This window comes from Rhinopithecus roxellana, chromosome 7, assembly GCF_007565055.1.
Source record: "Rhinopithecus roxellana isolate Shanxi Qingling chromosome 7, ASM756505v1, whole genome shotgun sequence".
Taxonomy (NCBI): Eukaryota; Metazoa; Chordata; class Mammalia; order Primates; family Cercopithecidae; genus Rhinopithecus; species Rhinopithecus roxellana.
The window spans coordinates 8388843-8415058 of NC_044555.1; the positions used below are offsets into that span (position 1 = coordinate 8388843).

General features: G+C 39.4%; 1 protein-coding gene across 3 annotated transcripts in view; it reads right to left on the minus strand.

Annotated features, from left to right (window-relative positions):
- HEPH (hephaestin) overlaps positions 1-26216 on the minus strand; it is a 129452-nt gene that overhangs the window by 60962 nt on the left and 42274 nt on the right. For all 3 annotated transcript variants that reach the window (XM_030934569.1, XM_030934571.1, XM_030934570.1), the window contains exons 14-15: positions 21173-21312; positions 20246-20377 (exon numbers count right to left, since the gene is read on the minus strand). In XM_030934569.1, coding sequence (XP_030790429.1) covers positions 20246-20377; positions 21173-21312 — 272 coding nt within the window. The remainder of the gene's footprint in view (positions 1-20245; positions 20378-21172; positions 21313-26216) is intronic.

The window sequence follows — 26216 nt, forward strand, 5'->3', positions numbered from 1 at the left end:
GCATTGCCAAGACAATCCTAAGTCAAAAGGACAAAGCTGGAGGCGTCACGCTACCTGACTTCAAACTGTACTACAATTCTACAGTAACCAAAACAGCATGGTACTGGCACCAAAACAGAGATATAGACCAATGGAACAGAACAGAGTCCTCAGAAATAATACCGCACATCTACAGCCATCTGATCTTTGACAAACCTGAGAGAAACAAGAAATGGGGAAAGGATTCCCTATTTAATAAATGGTGCTGGGAAAATTGGCTAGCCATAAGTAGAAAGCTGAAACTGGATCCTTTCCTTACCCCTTATACGAAGATTAATTCAAGATGGATTAGAGACTTAAATGTTAGACCTAATACCATAAAAACCCTAGAAGAAAATCTAGGTAGTACCATTCAGGACATAGGCATGGGCAAGGACTTCATGTCTAAAACACCAAAAGCAACGGCAGCAAAAGCAAAAATTGACAAATGGGATCTAATTAAACTAAAGAGCTTTTGCACAACAAAAGAAACTACCATCAGAGTGAACAGGCAACCTACAGAATGGGAGAAAATTTTTGCAACCTACTCATCTGACAAAGGGCTAATATCCAGATTCTACAAAGAACTCAAACAAATATACGAGAAAAAAACAAACAACCCCATCAAAAAGTGGGGAAAGGATATGAACAGACATTTCTCAAAAGAAGATATTCATACAGCCAACAGACACATGAAAAAATGCTCATCATCACTTGCCATCAGAGAAATGCAAATCAAAACCACAATGAGATACCATCTCACACCAGTTAGAATGGCAATCATTAAGAAGTCAGGAAACAACAGGTGTTGGAGAGGATGTGGAGAAATAGGAACACTTTTACACTGTTGGTGGGATTGTAAACTAGTTCAACCATTATGGAAAACAGTATGGCAATTCCTCAAGGATCTAGAACTAGATGTACCATATGACCCAGCCATCCCACTACTGGGTATATACCCAAAGGATTATAAATTATTGTACTACAAAGACACATGTACACGTATGTTTATTGCGGCACTATTCACAATAGCAAAGACTTGGAATCAACCCAAATGTCCATCTGTGACAGACTGGATTAAGAAAATGTGGCACATATACACCATGGAATAGTATGCAGCCATAAAAAAGGATGAGTTTGCGTCCTTTGTAGGGACATGGATGCAGCTGGAAACCATCATTCTTAGCAAACTATCACAAGAACAGAAAACCACACATCGCATGTTCTCACTCATAGGTGGGAACTGAACAATGAGATCACTTGGACTCGGGAAGGGGAACATCACGCACTGGGGCCTATCATGGGGAGGGGGGAGGGGGGAGGAGGGAGGGGTTGCATTGGGGAGTTATACATGATATAAATGATGAATTGATGGGTGCTGACGAGTTGATGGGTGCAGCACACCAACATGGCATAAGTATATATATGTAACAAACCTGCACGTTATGCACATGTACCCTAGAACTTAAAGTATAATAAAAAAAAAAAGAAAAATCATAGAAAACAGAGAGAAACTTTGCATGCATTCCCTTGAGATTGGGAGAAAGTTGTAGATGACCACTACCATCACTAGTATTTGTGATCCTGGCAAAAATATATGGAAATGGAAAGAATAAGAGATAGGAGAATAAAACTCTCAATATTTCTGGAATCAACAAAGTAGTAAAACTAACAAGGGAGTTCAGGAAGACTACCAGATACAGGTTCAACTTACACAAATGAATAGCATTTCTCTACGTTATAAATAATCTATTGGAAATATAATTTAAAAGTAGTATGAAAATCTAAGAAGCATTAATGGATTAACTTAACCAAGCATATGTACAACCTTTATGACAACATTTTTACAACACTATAAAGTCATAGAAGACCATCTGAATAAATGGAAATCCATTCTAACAAATAATGGAAAGATGCAAATTCTCTCCTATTTAATCTATAAATTTAATACAATGTCAATCAAAATTTTAGCTGTATTTGAGAAACTTGAAACTTACTCTAAAATCTATATGGAAATATAACATACACCTAAGTAAATCCTGAATAAAAGAGGTTTGTTCTTCAAATATTAAGACAACTTTCAAGCCTATGATAATAAAAATAATATGATATTGTTGCAATAACTGGATAGACAAATATAACATAATAGATTGGAGACTGATTAATGTATTTAAAGAAACTAAACATGAAATAATGATGGCAAAGCAACTCAAAGGGGGGATCGTCGAATGGTTTAGAAGATGGTATTAATAACATTTTCTTTCTATATAACGAAAAATTTAAAATGGATTTCTAGCTAATAGCATATAAAAATGCAAACTCTGGTCTGATTACAGATTTGAATGTGAAAAAAGAAACTTATAAATTTAACAGAAGATAATGCAGCAGAATATCTTTGTGTCCAAGGGTTGGGAAGAACTTGATAAACAAAATTTCAAGAGCACAAACTATGAGGCCAAAATTCCATCGATTTGATCACATCACATCAAGGATTTCTGTTCAACAAAGGCTATCACACACAAAGTTAACAAATTGGGAAAAGATATCTGCCATGATTAAAACATAGAAGGGATTAATGACTAAAATATAGCAACTACCGAAAATAAAAAAGACAATATCTAGAAACCCCAATTCACCAGCTAATTTCTTAACCATCAAAATAAATCCAGAATTAGAAAACTACTCACCCTTTCCAATTTATCGGGCTGGTCCAAGCTGCCATCATCTCTTACCTGAATTAATCCAGCCACCTTTGCCACTACTTAATGTATAACTCACTCCTTGAGTGATCTCATCCATATTATGACTTTAAATATCATCTACATGCTGATGACTCTCAAATTTCATTAAATTAAGGTAGCTAGATCTGCAGCACAGACCCTCTACTAACTCACATATCCAACTTACCCAGTTGCAGGCATAGATCAATTTACCATATGGAAAGGGGCAGTGCAATAGGGAGTGCTGAGACAAAAGAAACAGTAATCCTGCCCACTGGTAAGACATTTCCAGCGAACATTTTAGGTTCTGACTAATCAAATTAACATCTTTCTTGTCTGAAGCTGATGGAGGTAGAAGGTAGATGTGTGCAGTTAGTAATAGACTAGCATTATCTGTATTCCCATTGCTATTGACAAAGGCAGAAGCATGGGTCTGTTTCACGAATGTTTGTTTTGTCCTATTGATTTTTATTTACAGTAGCATGTCACTTTAATTATTGTATCTTCATCTTCATAATATGCTATACTATTGGGTTATGCTAGTATGATTTCATTAGCATTTTTTTAAGTGTTTTGGCTATTCTTGCTCAGTTATTCTTTATTTTTCCAAATGAACTTTGCATACAATAATTTCATTGCAGTACAAAAATATATCCAGTTGTAGTTATACAAAATAATAAAATACCTAGGAATAATAAAAATACCTAGTAAAAATTTTAACCAAAGAGATGAAAGATCTCTACAATGAAAACTACAAACACTGATGAAAGAAATTGAAGTGGGGGGGGGAGCAAGATGGCCGAATAGGAACAGCTCCAGTCTCCAACTCCCAGCGCGAGCGACACAGAAGACCGGTGATTTCTGCATTTTCAACTGAGGTACTGGGGTCATCTCACTAGGGAGTGCCGGACAATCGGTGCTGGTCAGCTGCTGCAGCCTGACCAGCGAGAGCTGAAGCAGGGCGAGGCATCGCCTCACCTGGAAGCGCAAGGGGGAAGGGGATCCGTTTTCCTAGCCAGGGAAACTGAGACACACAACACCTGGAAAATCGGGTAACTCCCACACCAATACTGCGCTGTAAGCATACAGGCACACCAGGAGAATATATCCCACACCTGGCCGGGAGGGTCCCACGCCCACGAAGCCTCCCTCACTGCTAACACAGCAGTCTGCCGCGATCTATCCGCAAGGCAGCAGCGAGGCTGGTGGAGGGGTGCTCCCCATTGCTGAGGCTTAAGTAGGTAAACAAAGCCGCTGGGAAGCTCGAACTGGGTGGAGCTCACAGCAGCTCAAGGAAGCCTGCCTGTCTCTGTAGTCTCCACCTCTGGGGACAGCGCACAGCTGAAGACCAACAGGGGAAGTAGCCGGAGCCAGTGCAGACGCGAACGACTCTGTCTGACAGCTTTGGGGAGAGCCGTGGATCTCCCAACGTGGAGGTTGAGATCTGAGAACGGACAGACTGCCTGCTCAGGTGTGTCCCTGACCCCTGAGTAGCCTAGCTGGGAGAAATCCCCCACTAGGGGCAGTCTGACACCCCACACCTCACAGGGTGGAGTACACCCCTGAGAGGAAACTTCCAAAGGAAGAATCAGACAGGTACACTCGCTGTTCAGCAATATTCTATCTTCGGCAACCTCTGCTGCTGATACCCAGGCAAACAGGGTCTGGAGTGGACCTCAAGCAATCTCCAACAGACCAACAGACAGTCCTTCTGACTGTCAGAAGGAAAACTATCAAACAGGAAGGACACCTATACCAAAACCCCATCAGTACGTCACCACCATCAAAGACCAGAGACAGATAAAACCACAAAGATGGGGAAGAAGCAGGGCAGAAAAGCTGGAAATTCAAAAAATAAGAGCGCATCTCCCCCTGCAAAGGAGCGCAGCCCATCGCCAGCAACGGATCAAAGCTGGTCAGAGAATGACATGGACGAGAGGAGAGAAGAAGGCTTCAGTCCATCAAACTTATCAGAGCTAAAGGAGGAATTACGTACCCAGCGCAAAGAAACTAAAAATCTTGAAATAAGAGTGAAAGAATTGACAGCTAGACTAATTAATGCAGAGAAGATCATAAACGAAATGACAGAGATGAAAACCATGACACGAGAAATACGTGACAAATGCACAAGCTTCAGTAACCGACTCGATCAACTGGAAGAAAGAGTATCAGCGATTGAAGATCAAATGAATGAAATGAAGCGAGAAGAGAAACCAAAAGAAAAAAGAAGAAAAAGAAATGAACAAAGCCTGCAAGAAGTATGGGATTACGTAAAAAGACCAAATCTTCGTCTGATAGGGGTGACTGAAAGTGAGGGGGAAAATGGAACCAAGTTGGAAAACACTCTTCAGGATATCATCCAGTAGAACTTCCCCAACCTAGCAGGGCAGACCAACATTCAAATTCAGGAAATACAGAGAACGCCACAAAGATACTCCTCCAGAAGAGCAACTCCAAGACACATCATTGCCAGATTCACCAAAGTTGAAATGAAGGAAAAAATCTTAAGGGCAGCCAGAGAGAAAGGTCGGGTTACCCACAAAGGGAAGCCCGTCAGACTAACAGTAGATCTCTCGGCAGAAACTCTACAAGCCAGAAGAGAGTGGGGGCCAATATTCAACGTTCTTAAAGAAAAGAATTTTAAACCCATAATTTCATATCCAGCCAAACTAAGTTTCATAAGTGAAGGAGAAATAAAATCCTTTACAGATAAGCAAATGCTTAGAGATTTTGTCACCACCAGGCCTGCCTTACAAGAGACCCTGAAGGAAGCCCTAAACATGGAAAGGAAAAACTGGTACCAGTCATTGCAAAAACATGCTAAAATGTAAAGATCATCGAGGCTAGGAAGAAACTGCATCAACTAACGAGCAAAATAACCAATTAATATCATAACGGCAGGAGAAAGTTCGCAATGACAATATTAACCTTAAATGTAAATGGACTAAATGGTCCAATTAAAAGACACAGACGGCAAACTGGATAAAGAGTCAAGACCCATCAGTCTGCTGTATTCAGGAGACCCATCTCACATGCAGAGACATACATAGGCTCAAAATAAAGGGATGGAGGAAGATCTACCAAGAAAATGGAGAACAAAAAAAAGCAGGGGTTGCAATCCTTGTCTCTGATAAAACAGACATTAAACCATCAAAGATCAAAAGAGACAAAGAAGACCATAACATAATGGTAAAGGGATCAATTCAACAGGAAGAGCTAACTCTCCTAAATATATATGCACCCAATACAGGAGCACCCAGATTCATAAAGCAAGTCCTTAGAGACTTACAAAGAGACTTAGACTCCCAGAATAATAATGGGAGACTTCAACACTCCGCTGTCAACATTAGACAGATCAACGAGACAGAAAGTTAACAAGGATATCCAGGAATTGAACTCATCTCTGCACCAAGCGGACCTAATAGACATCTATAGAACTCTCCACCCCAAATCAACAGAATATACATTCTTCTCAGCACCACATCGCACTTATTCCAAAATTGACCACATAATTGGAAGTAAAGCACTCCTCAGCAAATGTAAAAGAACAGAAATTATAACAAACTGTCTCTCAGACCACAGTGCAATCAAACTAGAACTCAGGACTAAGAAACTCAATCAAAACCGCTCAACTACATGGAAACTGAACAACCTGCTCCTGAATGACTACTGGGTACATAACGAAATGAAAGCGGAAATAAAGATGTTCTTTGAAACCAATGAGAACAAAGATACAACATACCAGAATCTCTGGGACACATTTAAAGCAGTGTGTAGAGGGAAATTTATAGCACTAAATGCCCACAAGAGAAAGCAGGAAAGATCTAAAATTGACACTCTAATATCACAATTAAAAGAACTAGAGAGGCAAGAGCAAACACATTCAAAAGCTAGCAGAAGGCAAGAAATAACTAAGATCAGAGCCGAACTGAAGGAGATAGAGACACAAAAAACCCTCCAAAAAATCAATGAATCCAGGAGATGGTTTTTTGAAAAGATCAACAAAATTGACAGACCGCTAGCAAGGCTAATAAAGAAGAAAAGAGAGAGGAATCAAATAGATGCAATAAAAAAGGATAAAGGGGATATCACCACTGACCACACAGAAATACAAACTACCATCAGAGAATACTATAAACGCCTCTACGCAAATCAACTAGAAAATCTAGAAGAAATGGATAATTTCCTGGACACTTACACTCTCCCAAGGCTAAACCAGGAAGAAGTTGAATCCCTGAATAGACCAATAGCAGGCTCTGAAATTGAGGCAATAATTAATAGCCTACCCACCAAAAAAAAGTCCAGGACCAGATGGATTCACAGCTGAATTCTACCAGAGGTACAAGGAGGAGCTGGTACCATTCCTTCTGAAAGTATTCCAATCAATAGAAAAAGAGGGAATCCTCCCTAACTCATCTTATGAGGCCAACATCATCCTGATACCAAAGCCTGGCAGAGACACAACAAAAAAGAGAATTTTAGACCAATATCCCTGATGAACATTGATGCAACAATTCTCAATAAAATACTGGCAAACCGGATTCAGCAGCACATCAAAAAGCTGATCCACCATGATCAAGTGGGCTTCATCCCTGGGATGCAAGGCTGGTTCAACATTTGCAAATCAATAAACGTAATCCAGCATATAAACAGAACCAAAGACAAGAACCACATGATTGTCTCAGTAGATGCAGAAAAGGCTTTTGATAAAATTCAACAGCCCTTCATGCTAAAAACGCTCAATAAATTCGGTATTGATGGAACGTACCTCAAAATAATAAGAGCTATTTATGACAAACCCACAGCTAATATCATACTGAATGGGCAAAAACTGGAAAAATTCCCTTTGAAAACTGGCACAAGACAGGGATGCCCTCTCTCACCACTCCTATTCAACATAGTGTTGGAAGTTCTGGCTAGGGCAATCAGGCAAGAGAAAGAAATCAAGGGTATCCAGTTAGGAAAAGAAGAAGTCAAATTGTCCCTGTTTGCAGATGACATGATTGTATATTTAGAAAACCCCATCGTCTCAGCCCAAAATCTCCTGAAGCTGATAAGCAACTTCAGCGAAGTCTCAGGATACAAAATTAATGTGCAAAAATCACAAGCATTCTTATACACCAGCAACAGAGAAGCAGAGAGCCAAATCAGGAATGAACTTCCATTCACAATTGCTTCAAAGAGAATCAAATACCTAGGAATCCAGCTTACAAGGGATGTAAAGGACCTCTTCAAGGAGAACTACAAACCACTGCTCAGTGAAATAAAAGAGGACGCAAACAAATGGAAGAACATACCATGCTCATGGATAGGAAGAATCAATATCGTGAAAATGGCCATACTGCCCAAGGTTATTTATAGATTCAATGCCATCCCCATCAAGCTACCAATGAGTTTCTTCACAGAATTGGAAAAAACTGCTTTAAAGTTCATATGGAACCAAAAAAGAGCCCGCATTGCCAAGACAATCCTAAGTCAAAAGGACAAAGCTGGAGGCGTCACGCTACCTGACTTCAAACTGTACTACAATTCTACAGTAACCAAAACAGCATGGTACTGGCACCAAAACAGAGATATAGACCAATGGAACAGAACAGAGTCCTCAGAAATAATACCGCACATCTACAGCCATCTGATCTTTGACAAACCTGAGAGAAACAAGAAATGGGGAAAGGATTCCCTATTTAATAAATGGTGCTGGGAAAATTGGCTAGCCATAAGTAGAAAGCTGAAACTGGATCCTTTCCTTACCCCTTATACGAAGATTAATTCAAGATGGATTAGAGACTTAAATGTTAGACCTAATACCATAAAAACCCTAGAAGAAAATCTAGGTAGTACCATTCAGGACATAGGCATGGGCAAGGACTTCATGTCTAAAACACCAAAAGCAACGGCAGCAAAAGCAAAAATTGACAAATGGGATCTAATTAAACTAAAGAGCTTTTGCACAGCAAAAGAAACTACCATCAGAGTGAACAGGCAACCTACAGAATGGGAGAAAATTTTTGCAACCTACTCATCTGACAAAGGGCTAATATCCAGATTCTACAAAGACCTCAAACAAATATACGAGAAAAAAACAAACAACCCCATCAAAAAGTGGGGAAAGGATATGAACAGACATTTCTCAAAAGAAGATATTCATACAGCCAACAGACACATGAAAAAATGCTCATCATCACTTGCCATCAGAGAAATGCAAATCAAAACCACAATGAGATACCATCTCACACCAGTTAGAATGGCAATCATTAAGAAGTCAGGAAACAACAGGTGTTGGAGAGGATGTGGAGAAATAGGAACACTTTTACACTGTTGGTGGGATTGTAAACTAGTTCAACCATTATGGAAAACAGTATGGCAATTCCTCAAGGATCTAGAACTAGATGTACCATATGACCCAGCCATCCCACTACTGGGTATATACCCAAAGGATTATAAATTATTGTACTACAAAGACACATGTACACGTATGTTTATTGCGGCACTATTCACAATAGCAAAGACTTGGAATCAACCCAAATGTCCATCTGTGACAGACTGGATTAAGAAAATGTGGCACATATACACCATGGAATAGTATGCAGCCATAAAAAAGGATGAGTTTGCGTCCTTTGTAGGGACATGGATGCAGCTGGAAACCATCATTCTTAGCAAACTATCACAAGAACAGAAAACCACACATCGCATGTTCTCACTCATAGGTGGGAACTGAACAATGAGATCACTTGGACTCGGGAAGGGGAACATCACGCACTGGGGCCTATCATGGGGAGGGGGGAGGGGGGAGGAGGGAGGGGTTGCATTGGGGAGTTATACATGATATAAATGATGAATTGATGGGTGCTGACGAGTTGATGGGTGCAGCACACCAACATGGCATAAGTATATATATGTAACAAACCTGCACGTTATGCACATGTACCCTAGAACTTAAAGTATAATAAAAAAAAAAAAAGAAAAATCATAGAAAACAGAGAGAAACTTTGCATGCATTCCCTTGAGATTGGGAGAAAGTTGTAGATGACCACTACCATCACTAGTATTTGTGATCCTGGCAAAAATATATGGAAATGGAAAGAATAAGAGATAGGAGAATAAAACTCTCAATATTTCTGGAATCAACAAAGTAGTAAAACTAACAAGGGAGTTCAGGAAGACTACCAGATACAGGTTCAACTTACACAAATGAATAGCATTTCTCTACGTTATAAATAATCTATTGGAAATATAATTTAAAAGTAGTATGAAAATCTAAGAAGCATTAATGGATTAACTTAACCAAGCATATGTACAACCTTTATGACAACATTTTTACAACACTATAAAGTCATAGAAGACCATCTGAATAAATGGAAATCCATTCTAACAAATAATGGAAAGATGCAAATTCTCTCCTATTTAATCTATAAATTTAATACAATGTCAATCAAAATTTTAGCTGTATTTGAGAAACTTGAAACTTACTCTAAAATCTATATGGAAATATAACATACACCTAAGTAAATCCTGAATAAAAGAGGTTTGTTCTTCAAATATTAAGACAACTTTCAAGCCTATGATAATAAAAATAATATGATATTGTTGCAATAACTGGATAGACAAATATAACATAATAGATTGGAGACTGATTAATGTATTTAAAGAAACTAAACATGAAATAATGATGGCAAAGCAACTCAAAGGGGGGATCGTCGAATGGTTTAGAAGATGGTATTAATAACATTTTCTTTCTATATAACGAAAAATTTAAAATGGATTTCTAGCTAATAGCATATAAAAATGCAAACTCTGGTCTGATTACAGATTTGAATGTGAAAAAAGAAACTTATAAATTTAACAGAAGATAATGCAGCAGAATATCTTTGTGTCCAAGGGTTGGGAAGAACTTGATAAACAACATTTCAAGAGCACAAACTATGAGGCCAAAATTCCATCGATTTGATCACATCACATCAAGGATTTCTGTTCAACAAAGGCTATCACACACAAAGTTAACAAATTGGGAAAAGATATCTGCCATGATTAAAACATAGAAGGGATTAATGACTAAAATATAGCAACTACCGAAAATAAAAAAGACAATATCTAGAAACCCCAATTCACCAGCTAATTTCTTAACCATCAAAATAAATCCAGAATTAGAAAACTACTCACCCTTTCCAATTTATCGGGCTGGTCCAAGCTGCCATCATCTCTTACCTGAATTAATCCAGCCACCTTTGCCACTACTTAATGTATAACTCACTCCTTGAGTGATCTCATCCATATTATGACTTTAAATATCATCTACATGCTGATGACTCTCAAATTTCATTAAATTAAGGTAGCTAGATCTGCAGCACAGACCCTCTACTAACTCACATATCCAACTTACCCAGTTGCAGGCATAGATCAATTTACCATATGGAAAGGGGCAGTGCAATAGGGAGTGCTGAGACAAAAGAAACAGTAATCCTGCCCACTGGTAAGACATTTCCAGCGAACATTTTAGGTTCTGACTAATCAAATTAACATCTTTCTTGTCTGAAGCTGATGGAGGTAGAAGGTAGATGTGTGCAGTTAGTAATAGACTAGCATTATCTGTATTCCCATTGCTATTGACAAAGGCAGAAGCATGGGTCTGTTTCACGAATGTTTGTTTTGTCCTATTGATTTTTATTTACAGTAGCATGTCACTTTAATTATTGTATCTTCATCTTCATAATATGCTATACTATTGGGTTATGCTAGTATGATTTCATTAGCATTTTTTTAAGTGTTTTGGCTATTCTTGCTCAGTTATTCTTTATTTTTCCAAATGAACTTTGCATACAATAATTTCATTGCAGTACAAAAATATATCCAGTTGTAGTTATACAAAATAATAAAATACCTAGGAATAATAAAAATACCTAGTAAAAATTTTAACCAAAGAGATGAAAGATCTCTACAATGAAAACTACAAACACTGATGAAAGAAATTGAAGTGGGGGGGGAGCAAGATGGCCGAATAGGAACAGCTCCAGTCTCCAACTCCCAGCGCGAGCGACACAGAAGACCGGTGATTTCTGCATTTTCAACTGAGGTACTGGGGTCATCTCACTAGGGAGTGCCGGACAATCGGTGCTGGTCAGCTGCTGCAGCCTGACCAGCGAGAGCTGAAGCAGGGCGAGGCATCGCCTCACCTGGAAGCGCAAGGGGGAAGGGGATCCGTTTTCCTAGCCAGGGAAACTGAGACACACAACACCTGGAAAATCGGGTAACTCCCACACCAATACTGCGCTGTAAGCATACAGGCACACCAGGAGAATATATCCCACACCTGGCCGGGAGGGTCCCACGCCCACGAAGCCTCCCTCACTGCTAACACAGCAGTCTGCCGCGATCTATCCGCAAGGCAGCAGCGAGGCTGGTGGAGGGGTGCTCCCCATTGCTGAGGCTTAAGTAGGTAAACAAAGCCGCTGGGAAGCTCGAACTGGGTGGAGCTCACAGCAGCTCAAGGAAGCCTGCCTGTCTCTGTAGTCTCCACCTCTGGGGACAGCGCACAGCTGAAGACCAACAGGGGAAGTAGCCGGAGCCAGTGCAGACGCGAACGACTCTGTCTGACAGCTTTGGGGAGAGCCGTGGATCTCCCAACGTGGAGGTTGAGATCTGAGAACGGACAGACTGCCTGCTCAGGTGTGTCCCTGACCCCTGAGTAGCCTAGCTGGGAGAAATCCCCCACTAGGGGCAGTCTGACACCCCACACCTCACAGGGTGGAGTACACCCCTGAGAGGAAACTTCCAAAGGAAGAATCAGACAGGTACACTCGCTGTTCAGCAATATTCTATCTTCGGCAACCTCTGCTGCTGATACCCAGGCAAACAGGGTCTGGAGTGGACCTCAAGCAATCTCCAACAGACCAACAGACAGTCCTTCTGACTGTCAGAAGGAAAACTATCAAACAGGAAGGACACCTATACCAAAACCCCATCAGTACGTCACCACCATCAAAGACCAGAGACAGATAAAACCACAAAGATGGGGAAGAAGCAGGGCAGAAAAGCTGGAAACTCAAAAAATAAGAGCGCATCTCCCCTTGCAAAGGAGCGCAGCCCATCGCCAGCAACGGATCAAAGCTGGTCAGAGAATGACTTGGACGAGAGGAGAGAAGAAGGCTTCAGTCCATCACACTTAACAGAGCTAAAGGAGGAATTACGTACCCAGCGCAAAGAAACTAAAAATCTTGAAAAAAGAGTGGAAGAATTGACAGCTAGACTAATTAATGCAGAGAAGATCATAAACGAAATGACAGAGATGAAAACCATGACACGAGAAATACGTGACAAATGCACAAGCTTCAGTAACCGACTCGATCAACTGGAAGAAAGAGTATCAGCGATTGAAGATCAAATGAATGAAATGAAGCGAGAAGAGAAACCAAAAGAAAAAAGAAGAAAAAGAAATGAGCAAAGCCTGCAAGAAGTATGGGATTATGTAAAAAGACCACATCTACGTCTGATTGGGGTGCCTGAAAGTGAGGGGGAAAATGGAACCAAGTTGGAAAACACTCTTCAGGAAATCATCCAGGAGAACTTCTCCAACCTAGTAGGGCAGGCCAACATTCAAATTCAGGAAATATAGAGAACGCCACAAAGATACTCCTCCAGAAGAGCAACTCCAAGACACCTAATTGCCAGATTCACCAAAGTTGAAATGAAGGAAAAAATCTTAAGGGCAGCCAGAGAGAAAGGTCGGGTTACCCACAAAGGGAAGCCCATCAGACTAACAGCAGATCTCTCGGCAGAAACTCTACAAGCCAGAAGAGAGTGGGGGCCAATATTCAACGTTCTTAAAGAAAAGAATTTTAAACCCAGAATTTCATATCCAGCCAAACTAAGTTTCATAAGTGAAGGAGAAATAAAATCCTTTACAGATAAGCAAATGCTTAGAGATTTTGTCACCACCAGGCCTGCCTTACAAGAGACCCTGAAGGAAGCCCTAAACATGGAAAGGAACAACCGGTACCAGCCATCGCAAAAACATGCCAAAATGCAAAGACCATCGAGGCTAGGAAGAAACTGCATCAATTCAGGAGCAAAATAACCAGTTAATATCATAATGGCAGGATCAAGTTCACACATAACAATATTAACCTTAAATGTTAATGGACTAAATGCTCCAATTAAAAGACACAGACTGGCAAACTGGATAAAGAGTCAATACCCATCAGTCTGCTGTATTCAGGAGACCCATCTCACATGCAGAGACATACATAGGCTCAAAATAAAGGGATGGAGGAAGATCTACCAAGCAAATGGAGAACAAAAAAAAGCAGGGGTTGCAATCCTAGTCTCTGATAAAACAGACTTTAAACCATCAAAGATCAAAAGAGACAAAGAAGGCCATTACATAATGGTAAAGAGATCAATTCAACAGGAAGAGCTAACTCTCCTAAATATATATGCACCCAATACAGGAGCACCCAGATACATAAAGCAAGTCCCTAGAGACTTACAAAGAGACTTAGACTCCCATACAAAAATAATGGGAAACTTCAACACTCCGCTGTCAACATTAGACAGATCAACGAGACAGAAAGTTAACAAGGATATCCAGGAATTGAACTCATCTCTGCACCAAGCGGACCTAATAGACATCTATAGAACTCTCCACCCCAAATCAACAGAATATACATTCTTCTCAGCACCACATCGCACTTATTCCAAAATTGACCACATAATTGGAAGTAAAGCACTCCTCAGCAAATGTAAAAGAACAGAAATTATAACAAACTGTCTCTCAGACCACAGTGCAATCAAACTAGAACTCAGGACTAAGAAACTCAATCAAAACCGCTCAAGTACATGGAAACTGAACAACCTGCTCCTGAATGACTACTGGGTACATAACGAAATGAAAGCAGAAATAAAGATGTTCTTTGAAACCAATGAGAACAAAGATACAACATACCAGAATCTCTGGGACACATTTAAAGCAGTGTGTAGAGGGAAATTTATAGCACTAAATGCCCACAAGAGAAAGCTGGAAAGATCTAAAATGGACACTCTAACATCACAATTAAAAGACCTAGAGAGGCAAGAGCAAACACATTCAAAAGCTAGCAGAAGGCAAGAAATAACTAAGATCAGAGCCGAACTGAAGGAGATAGAGACACAAAAAACCCTCCAAAAAATCAATGAATCCAGGAGTTGGTTTTTTGAAAAGATCAACAAAATTGACAGACCGCTAGCAAGACTAATAAAGAAGAAAAGAGAGAGGAATCAAATAGATGCAATAAAAAATGATAAAGGGGATATCACCACTGACCACACAGAAATACGAACTACCATCAGAGAATACTATAAACGCCTCTACGCAAATCAACTAGAAAATCTAGAAGAAATGGATAATTTCCTGGACACTTACACTCTCCCAAGGCTAAACCAGGAAGAAGTTGAATCCCTGAATAGACCAATAGCAGGCTCTGAAATTGAGGCAATAATTAATAGCCTACCCACCAAAAAAAAGTCCAGGACCAGATGGATTCACAGCTGAATTCTACCAGAGGTACAAGGAGGAGCTGGTACCATTCCTTCTGAAAGTATTCCAATCAATAGAAAAAGAGGGAATCCTCCCTAACTCATCTTATGAGGCCAACATCATCCTGATACCAAAGCCTGGCAGAGACACAACAAAAAAGAGAATTTTAGACCAATATCCCTGATGAACATTGATGCAACAATTCTCAATAAAATACTGGCAAACCGGATTCAGCAGCACATCAAAAAGCTGATCCACCATGATCAAATGGGCTTCATCCCTGGGATGCAAGGCTGGTTCAACATTTGCAAATCAATAAACGTAATCCAGCATATAAACAGAACCAAAGACAAGAACCACATGATTGTCTCAGTAGATGCAGAAAAGGCTTTTGACAAAATTCAACAGCCCTTCATGCTAAAAACGCTCAATAAATTCGGTATTGATGGAACGTACCTCAAAATAATAAGAGCTATTTATGACAAACCCACAGCTAATATCATACTGAATGGGCAAAAACTGGAAAAATTCCCTTTGAAAACTGGCACAAGACAGGGATGCCCTCTCTCACCACTCCTATTCAACATAGTGTTGGAAGTTCTGGCTAGGGCAATCAGGCAAGAGAAAGAAATCAAGGGTATCCAGTTAGGAAAAGAAGAAGTCAAATTGTCCCTGTTTGCAGATGACATGATTGTATATTTAGAAAACCCCATCGTCTCAGCCCAAAATCTCCTGAAGCTGATAAGCAACTTCAGCGAAGTCTCAGGATACAAAATTAATGTGCAAAAATCACAAGCATTCTTATACACCAGCAACAGAGAAGCAGAGAGCCAAATCAGGAATGAACTTCCATTCACAATTGCTTCAAAGAGAATCAAATACCTAGGAATCCAGCTTACAAGGGATGTAAAGGACCTCTTCAAGGAGAACTACAAACCACTGCTCAGTTATATAAAAGAGGACGCAAACAAATGGAAGAACATACCATGCTCATGGATAGGAAGAATCAATATCGTGAAAATGGCCATACTGCCCAAGGTTATTTATAGATTCAATGCCATCCCCATCAAGCTACCAATGAGTTTCTTCACAGAATTGGAAAAAACTGCTTTAAAGTTCATATGGAACCAAAAAAGGGCCCGCATTGCCAAGACAATCCTAAGTCAAAAGGACAAAGCTGGAGGCGTCACGCTACCTGACTTCAAACTATACTACAAGGCTACAGTAACCAAAACAGCATGGTACTGGTACCAAAACAGAGATATAGACCAATGGAACAGAACAGAGTCCTCAGAAATAATACCGCACATCTACAGCCGTCTGATCTTTGACAAACCTGAGAGAAATAAGAAATGGGGAAAGGATTCCCTATTTAATAAATGGTGCTGGGAAAATTGGCTAGCCATAAGTAGAAAGCTGAAACTGGATCCTTTCCTTACCCCTTAAACGAAGATTAATTCAAGATGGATTAGAGACGTAAATGTTAGACCTAATACCATAAGAACCCTAGAAGAAAATCTAGGTAGTACCATTCAGGACATAGGCATGGGCAAGGACTTCATGTCTAAAACACCAAAAGCAACGGCAGCAAAAGCAAAAATTGACAAATGGGATCTAATTAAACTAAAGAGCTTTTGCACAGCAAAAGAAACTACCATCAGAGTGAACAGGCAACCTACAGAATGGGAGAAAATTTTTGCAACCTACTCATCTGACAAAGTGCTCATATCCAGAATCTACAAAGAACTCAAACAAATATACGAGAAAAAAACAAACAACCCCATCAAAAAGTGGGGAAAGGATATGAACAGACATTTCTCAAAAGAAGATATTCATACAGCCAACAGACACATGAAAAAATGCTCATCGTCACTCGCCATCAGAGAAATCCAAATCAAAACCACAATGAGATACCATCTCACACCAGTTAGAATGGCAATCATTAAGAAGTCAGGAAACAACAGGTGTTGGAGAGGATGTGGAGAAATAGGAACACTTTTACACTGTTGGTGGGATTGTAAACTAGTTCAACCATTATGGAAAACAGTATGGCAATTCCTCAAGGATCTAGAACTAGATGTACCATATGACCCAGCCATCCCACTACTGGGTATATACCCAAAGGATTATAAATTATTCTACTACAAAGACACATGTACACGTATGTTTATTGCGGCACTATTCACAATAGCAAAGACTTGGAATCAACCCAAATGTCCATCTGTGACAGACTGGATTAAGAAAATGTGGCACATATACACCATGGAATAGTATGCAGCCATAAAAAAGGATGAGTTTGCGTCCTTTGTAGGGACATGGATGCAGCTGGAAACCATCATTCTTAGCAAACTATCACAAGAACAGAAAACCAAACACCGCATGTTCTCACTCATAGGTGGGAACTGAACAATGAGATCACTTGGACTCGGGAAGGGGAACATCACGCACTGGGGCCTATCATGGGGAGGGGGGAGGGGGGAGGAGGGAGGGATTGCATTGGGGAGTTATACATGATATAAATGATGAATTGATGGGTGCCGACGAGTTGATGGGTGCAGCACACCAACATGGCATAAGTATACATAGGTAACAAACCTGCACGTTATGCACATGTACCCTAGAACTTAAAGTATAATAAAAAAAAAAAAAGAAATTGAAGAGGATACAAACAAATGAAAAATTATCAAAAGAATTAATATCATTAAAATGACCATATTGTCCAAAGCAATCTGCAGATTCAATGCAATTCCTCTAAAAATATCAATGTCATCCTTCATGAAACTTTTCAAAAATTTGAACATTTATATGACACCAAAAAAGAGCCCAAATAGCCAAAGCAGTCCTGAGCCATAAACAAATAAACAAATAAACCATTGGAGGCATTACATTACCTGACTTCTAAATATATTAAAAGGCTATGGTAACCAAAACAGCATGGTATAAAAATAGACACATAGACCAATGAAACAGAATAGAAAATCCAAAAATATTGCCACATATTTACAGTCAACTGATCTTTGACAAAACTGACAAAATGTTACATTGGAGAAAGAACATCCTCTTTAGTAAACAGTGCTGAGAAAATTGGATAGCCACATGCAGAAGAATAAAACTAGACCTCTATCTCTCACCATATACAAAATTATCTTACAATGGATTAAAGACTAAAATGTAAGATGTGAAACTATAAAAATACTAGAAGACAACTGGAGAGAAACTCTCCTGAACATTGGTTGAGGCAAAGAATTGATGACCTCAAAAGTACAGTTAATAAAAGCAAAAATAGGCAAATGGGATTATATTTAACTAAATATTGCACAGCAAAGGAAATAACAGAGTGAAAAGACAACCTGTTGAATGGGAGAAAACAATTACAAAGTATTCATTTGTCAGGGGACTAATACTAGAATACCAAGAAACTCAAGCAAATTAAAAGGAAAAAAAAAACACATTAAAAAGTGGGTAAAGGACATGAACAGACATTTCTCAAAATAAGACATACAAATGGTCAACAGGTGTATGAAAACATGCTCAGCATTACTAATTATCAGGGAAATGCACATTAAAACCACAATGACAGATCATCTTATCCTAGTCAGAATGGCTATTACTAAAAAGACAAAAATAAGAATAATAACAGACGCTGGAAAGGATGCAGCAAAAAGGGAACTCTTACACACTATTGGTGGAAATGTAAACTAGTGGAGGCACTATAAAACATAGTACAAAAACTTCTAAAAAAACTAAAAAATTACTATTCAATCCAGCAATGTCACTACTAGATATTTACCCAAATGAAAAGAAATCAATATATCAAAGGAATACCTGCATTTATATATTTCTTGTAGCACTATTCACAATAGCAAATATATGAAATCAACCTGTGTTCATCAAGGGATGAATGGATAAAGAAAATGTGGTATATATACACAATGGAACACTATTCAGCCATAAAAAAGAATGAAATCATCATCTGCAGCAACATGGATGGAAATGGAGGTCATTATCTTAAGTAAAATAAATCAGACACAAAAAGACAAATATTGCATTTTCTCACTTATATGTAATAGCTAAAACCTTTGATCATATGGAAATAAAGAGTGGAAAGGTAGATAACGGAGACTGGGAAGGGTGGTGTTAAAGAAAGGGAAAGATGAAGAAAACTGATTTAAAGGGTAAAAATATACAGTAAAATGGAATTAATTCAATGTTTGATAGCAGATTAAGATTACTATACTTAACAAAAATATATTATACTCAGATGATGGACACTGTACATATTCTGACTTGATCATTATACGTAATATACATGTAACAACATTTCTCACATACTCCTTACATTTGTACAAATAAAATAAAATATCCAACTGTGATTGGATATAGTTAGAATTATTTTAAACCTATACATTATTTAAGATAGATTACCTCCTCTTAAATAGTAGTATGTCCCAAAGTTTCATTCTCAGCTAATATCATTGTCACTTTACACACTATCTCACTGGGTGATTACATACATATCATGATTTCAACTATCATCCATTGTAATTATTTACAACTGCTAAACTTCTATGTCTATCCCAGGTGTCTCTTCCAAGTTACAGATCCATATCTCAAACTGATGATAATCTCCTATCAGTACAGCTGTCTCATTTCTACCTGGAGTGTGGTGGCATGATCTTGGCTCACTGCAGCCTCCACCTCCTGGGTTCAAGAGATTCTCCTGACTAAACCTCCTGAGTAGCTGGGACTGCAGGTGCACGCCACTGCACCCAGCTAATTTTTGTATTTTTGGTAGAGATGAGGGTTCACCATGTTGACCAGGCTAGTCTTGAACTCCTGACCTCAAGTGATCCACCCGCCTCAGCCCCTCAAAATGCTGGGATTACAGGAATAAGCTACCACTCCAGTCTGAAGTACATAATTTTTAAAGGAACAATCCAGAAGCCTGAAGCAGAGTTGATGCATGTCCCTTGTTCTTTCACTAAGTGTCCCCACTCACCAGGCTCAGCAGCCAGTGGCCAGCCGGTAGTAGATTCTAGCACTCCATGAGCATGAACAGAGTAGGGGCGGCTGGCATTATTCTTGAATATCACAGTCAGGATATCACCAACTTCTCCTTTGATAAGTGGACCTAATGTAGACAAAAATAAGTAAATAAATAAAGTTTCATTAATGAAGGAGTAGGACAGGGAACATTAAAGAAAGTGACATACATGGGCACTTCATAGAATTAGGAGTTTACCCTGAGAAAACATCCTTCTAAGACCTAGAAGGCATGGCTAGCTCCATTTTTAGATTCAGAAGTCCTTAAACTGTTACTATTACCCACAGGATGAAGGTACTTCAACGACAAGATTATACTTTCAATTACCTCCACTTTTCCCACCCCTACCCTCTATCTATAACAGCCCTAAGGTCTAAAGAATCAAGGTGCTGTGGAATCATTGATGATAAGGAGTGATAAGTTTGGCAGACAATATAGAATTGAGAGGATCTCTTCAGGAGTCAGTGGGTCCCTTCTGTACCATAACTAGAATAAGGGGGAAAACACCTAAAGCAATAGTTAAACAGGGGTACAATGAAAAAACTAATTCCTTGTATATATATATATATTTTTTTTAACTTTTTGATGTTCCTAAGTTCTCCTGCCCCTAGCATTTATTACAACTTACCATCCGCAGAAACTCATACCTTGAAGATATAGAAAACCCAGTAAAACCTGGTTCATGTTGCAGCAGAATTCATGATTTCCTTCCTCCTCCTTCACTGTTTATTGTCGTGGTTTTTTCACAAAATATTCCATAATTCCAGTGTATCATATGAAAACACTGAGAATGGGGAATAGTGAGGCCATCCTGGTACAACATAGCTGCCCTAGGTGCAGATCAGGCTGTTAAACATTAGGAGGGAAGTGGAATTCCCTTACCCAAGATTCCCAAGTGTTCTTCTGGTCCAGTCCTTGGCCGAGGGATCCTGAATGTAGCATCAGTGTATTCCCTGAATACAGCTTTCTTGTATCTGGAACCCAGGAGCCCATCCTTGTTGTTCAGGAAAATGTAACCATAACTAGAGGAATCCAAAGAGTACTATCAGCACCTGGCCATCCACCCCTCATTTTCATTTGAATATTTATGGGGAAGCCAGGTCAGAACCAGCTTCATGTCACAGATAGAAAAAAAAAGGGGGATCTATTCCTTTTTTTTTTCTTTTTTTAAAAATTGACTTATTATTATTATTTTTTTAGAGGGAGTTTCGCTCTTGTTGCCCAGGCTGGAGTGCAATGGCACGATCTTGGCTCACCACAACCTCCGCCTCCCGGGTTCAAGCGATTCTTCTGTCTCAGCCTCCAGAACAGCTGGGATTACAGGCATGCGCCACCATGCCCGGCTAATTTTTATATTTTACTAGAGATGGGTTTTCTCCGTGTTGGTCAGGCTGGTTTTGAACTCCTGACTTCAGGTGATTCACCCGGCCTTGGCCTCCCAAGGTGCTGGGATTACAGGCGTGAGCCACCACGCCTGGTCCCTATTTCTTCTAATGTCAGACTTCTCACCACATTGGCTGCATAACCACAACTAAAGATGGCAGGTATGCCATACATGGTGGCTCACGCCTGTAATCCCAGCACTTTGGGATGCTAAGGCAGGTAGACTGCTTAAGCTCAGGAGTTTGAGACCAGCCTGGGCAACATGGCAAAATCCCATCTCTACTAAAAATAAAAATTAAAAAAATTAGCTGGGTGTAGTGGCTTGTGCCTGTAATCCCAGCTACTTGGTTGGCTGAGGCACAAGAATCCCTTGAACCTGGGAGGCAGAGGTTGCTGTGAGCCAAGATCTTGTCACTGCACTCCAGCCTGGGCAACAGAGTGAGGCTTTGTCAAAAAAAAAAAAAAAAAAAAAAAAAAAGAGAGAAAAGGAAAAATGATGGCAGGTTTCCTTGTTTGCCATCATCCAGATAGAAATTTGGTATATAATTAATACTACAACAGCACTGAGCTAAGAATCAGAAGCCACAGGCTTTAGCTGCAGCCCTAATGATGTCTTGATGAAATTAGTTTTACAAAAGGGCAAGGTACAAGGTGGCAGAAAAGCATTAACTATGGTGAGACATAGGAAGGGAATGAAATCTTACAGATTTTATCCTTATAGGATTCTGTCTAGTTTAAAAACAGATTTATCATTTGACATTTCTAATAGGCCTATGGGATTTAGATAGGTGCCAGAGGTGTAATCAGTTGCACAGAGATGACAGGACTTATTCTACAAGAGACATTTGTTAGCCAGAAAGTGAGCCAGGATGTAGATTCAAGCCTGCTGCTCCTTCCCTCCCTCCTTTTCTAGTCCTGTTCTTTCATCTTATACAGCATAATTTTCAAGGTGAGTACACCCAGGCTCAGAGACAGGAAGTCACTTTTTAAAATATCCAAAAACTGAAACAATTCAGAAGCAAAAAACAAATAACCCCATTAAAAATGGGCAAGAAATGGGTGTGGCAGTGTGTGGCTGTAGTCCCAGCTACTTGGGAGGCCGAGGCAGGAGAATTGCTTGAACCCGGGAGGCGGGGGTTGCAGTGAGCCGAGATCAAGCCACTGCACTCCAGCCTGAATGACAAAGTGAGACTCCATCTCAAAATAAAAACAAAGGCAAGAAAAATAAATCATTTTACCAAAACGACACATGCACTCATGTGTTCATCACAGCACTATTCACAATAGCAAAGACATAGAACCAACCTAGGTGCCCATCAATGGTGGACTGGATAAAGGAAATGTGGTACACATAAACCATGGAATTCTATGCAGACTTTAAAAACAATGAAATTATGTCCTTTTCAGCAACATGGATGTAGCTGGAGGCCATTAATTTCTCAACAAATGAATGCAGGAACAGAAAGAAAAATGTTCTCACTTATAAGTGGTAGCTATACATTGGATACTTATGGACATAAAGATGGCAACAATAGAAACTGGGATGGGGGGCAAGGGTTGAAAACCTATTGGGTACTATGCTTACTACCTATGAGATGGGATCTGTACCCCAAACCTCAGCATCACATAATACACCCATGTAACAAACCTGCACAGGTACCCCCATACCTAAAACAAAAGTTGAAATTAATTAAAAGAAAGATTTAACAGGAGACACTGGGGATTACTAAAGGGGGAAGGGAGGATGGGGAAAATGGTTGAAAAACTAACTATTGGATAGTATGCTCACTACCTGGATGACAGGATCATTCATAGTCTAAAACTCAGCATTGCACAATATACCCATGAAACAAACCTGCACAAGTACTCCCTGAATCTAAAATAAAAGTCCAAATAATTTAAAAAAGTATTCCCACTTGGGCCCTACCTGAATGCTAGCAACTAATAATACATTTTTTAAAAACTGATGTAAATATCTCTTTTCCTGCTTCTTTATTTTTAAATTATAAGATCTTGTTAGATGTTTCTCACTGGGTTCTGATCAGAAACAAATGAGAGGAACTAAATAAATAACTGATTTGATATCATTCCTTCTGAAACTATTCCAATCAATAGAAAAAGAGGGAATCCTCCCTAACTCATTTTATGAGGCCAACACCATCCTGATACCAAAACCTGACAGAGATACAACAAAAAAAAGAGAATTTTAGACCAATATCCCTGATGAATATCAATACAAAAATCCTCAATAAAATACTGGCAAACCGAATCCAGCAGCACATCAAGAAGTTTAGTCCACCATGATCAAGGGGGCTTCATCCCTGGGATGCAAGGCTGGTTCAACATATGCAAATCAATAAATGTAATCCAGCATATAAACAGAATGAAAGACAAAAAACACATGATTATCTCAATAGATGCAGAAAAGGCCTTTGACAAAATTCAACAGCCCTTCATGCTAAAAACTCTCAATAAATTTGGTATTGATGGAACATATTTCAAAATAATAAGACCTATTTATGACAAACCCAGACCCAATATCATAATGAATGGGCAAAAACTGGAAACATTCCCTTTGAAAACTGGCACAAGACAGGGATGCCCTCTCTCACCACTCCTATTCAACACAGTGTTGGAATTTCTGGCTAGGGCAATTAGGCAAGAGAAATAAATAAAATGTATTCAGTTAGGAAAAGAAGTCAAATTGTCCCTGTTTGCAGATGATATGATTGTATATTTAGAAAACCCCATCCTCTCCGCCCAAAATCTGCTTAAGTTGATAAGCAACTTCAGCAAAGTCTCAAGATACAAAATCAATGTGTAAAAATCACAAACATTCTTATACACCAGTAGCAAACAAACAGAGAGCCAAATCATGAAGGAACTCTCATTCACAATAGCTTCAAAGAAAATAAAATACTTAGGAATCCAACTTACAAGGGATGTAAAGGACCTCTTCAAGGAGAACTACAAACCACTGCTCAATGAAATAAAAGAGGACACAAACAAATGGAAGAACATACCATGCTCATGGATAGGAAGAATCAATATTGTGAAAATGGCCATACTGCCCAAGGTAATTTATAAATTCAATGCCATCCCCATTAAGCTACCAATGACATTCTTCACAGAATTGGAAAAAACTGCTTTAAAGTTCATATGGAACCAAAAAAGACCCCGCATTGCCAAGACAATCCAAAGCCAAAAGAACAAAGCTGGAGGCATCACGCTACCTGACTTCAAACTATACAGTAAGGCTACAGTACCCAAAACAGCATGGTACTGGTACCAAAACAGAGATAAAGACCAATGGAACAGAACAGAGCCCTCAGAAATAATACCACACATCTACAGCCATCTGATCTTTGACAAAACTGACAAAAACAAGAAATGGGGAAAGGATTCCCCATTTAATGGTGCTGGGAAAATTGACTAGTCAGAAGTAAAAAGCTGAAACTAGATTCTTTCCTTACTCCCTATATGAAAATTAATTCAAGATGGATTAGAGACTTAAGTGTTAGACCTAAAACCATAAAAACCCTAGAAGAAAACTTAGGTTATACCATTCAGGACATAGGCATGGGCAAGGACTTCATGTCTAAAACACCAAAAGCGATGGCAACAGAAGCCAAAATTGACAAATGGGATCTCATTAAACTAAAGAGTTTCTGCACAGCAAAAGAAACTACCATCAGAGTGAACAAGCAACCTACAGAATGGGAGAAAATTTTTGCAATCTACTCATCTGACAAAGGGCTAAAATCCAGAACCTATAAAGAACTCAATCAAATTTACAAGAATAAAACGAACAACCCCATCAAAAAGTGGGAAAAGGATATGAACAGACATTTCTCAAAAGAAGACATTCATACAGTCAACAGACACATGAAAAAATTCTCATCATCACTGGCCATCAGAGAAATGCAAATCAAAACCACAATGAGATACCATCTCACACCAGTTAGAATGGCAATCATTAAAAAGTCAGGAAACAACAGGTGCTGGAGAGGATGTGGAGAAATAGGAACACTTTTACACTGTTGGTGGGATTGTAAACTAGTTCAACCATTGTGGAAGACAGTGTGGCAATTCCTCAAGGATCTAGACCTAGAAATACCATTTGACCCAGCCATCCCATTACTGGGTATATACCCAAAGGATTATATATCTTGCTGTTATAAAGACACATGCACGCGTATGTTTATTGTGGCACTATTCACAATAGCAAAGACTTGGAATCAACCCAAATGTCCATCAATGACAGACTGGATTAAGAAAATGTGGCACATATACACCATGGAATACTATGCAGCCATAAAAAATGATGAGTTCAGGTCATTTGTAGGGACATGGATGCAGCTGGAAACCATCATTCTCAGCAAACTATCACTAGAACAGAAAACCAAACACCGCATATTCTCACTCATAGGTGGGAACTGAACAATGAGAACACTTGGATACAGGAAGGGGAACATCACACACCGGGGCCTGTCATGGGTTGGGGGGAGAGGGGAGGGATAGCATTAGGAGATATACCTAATGT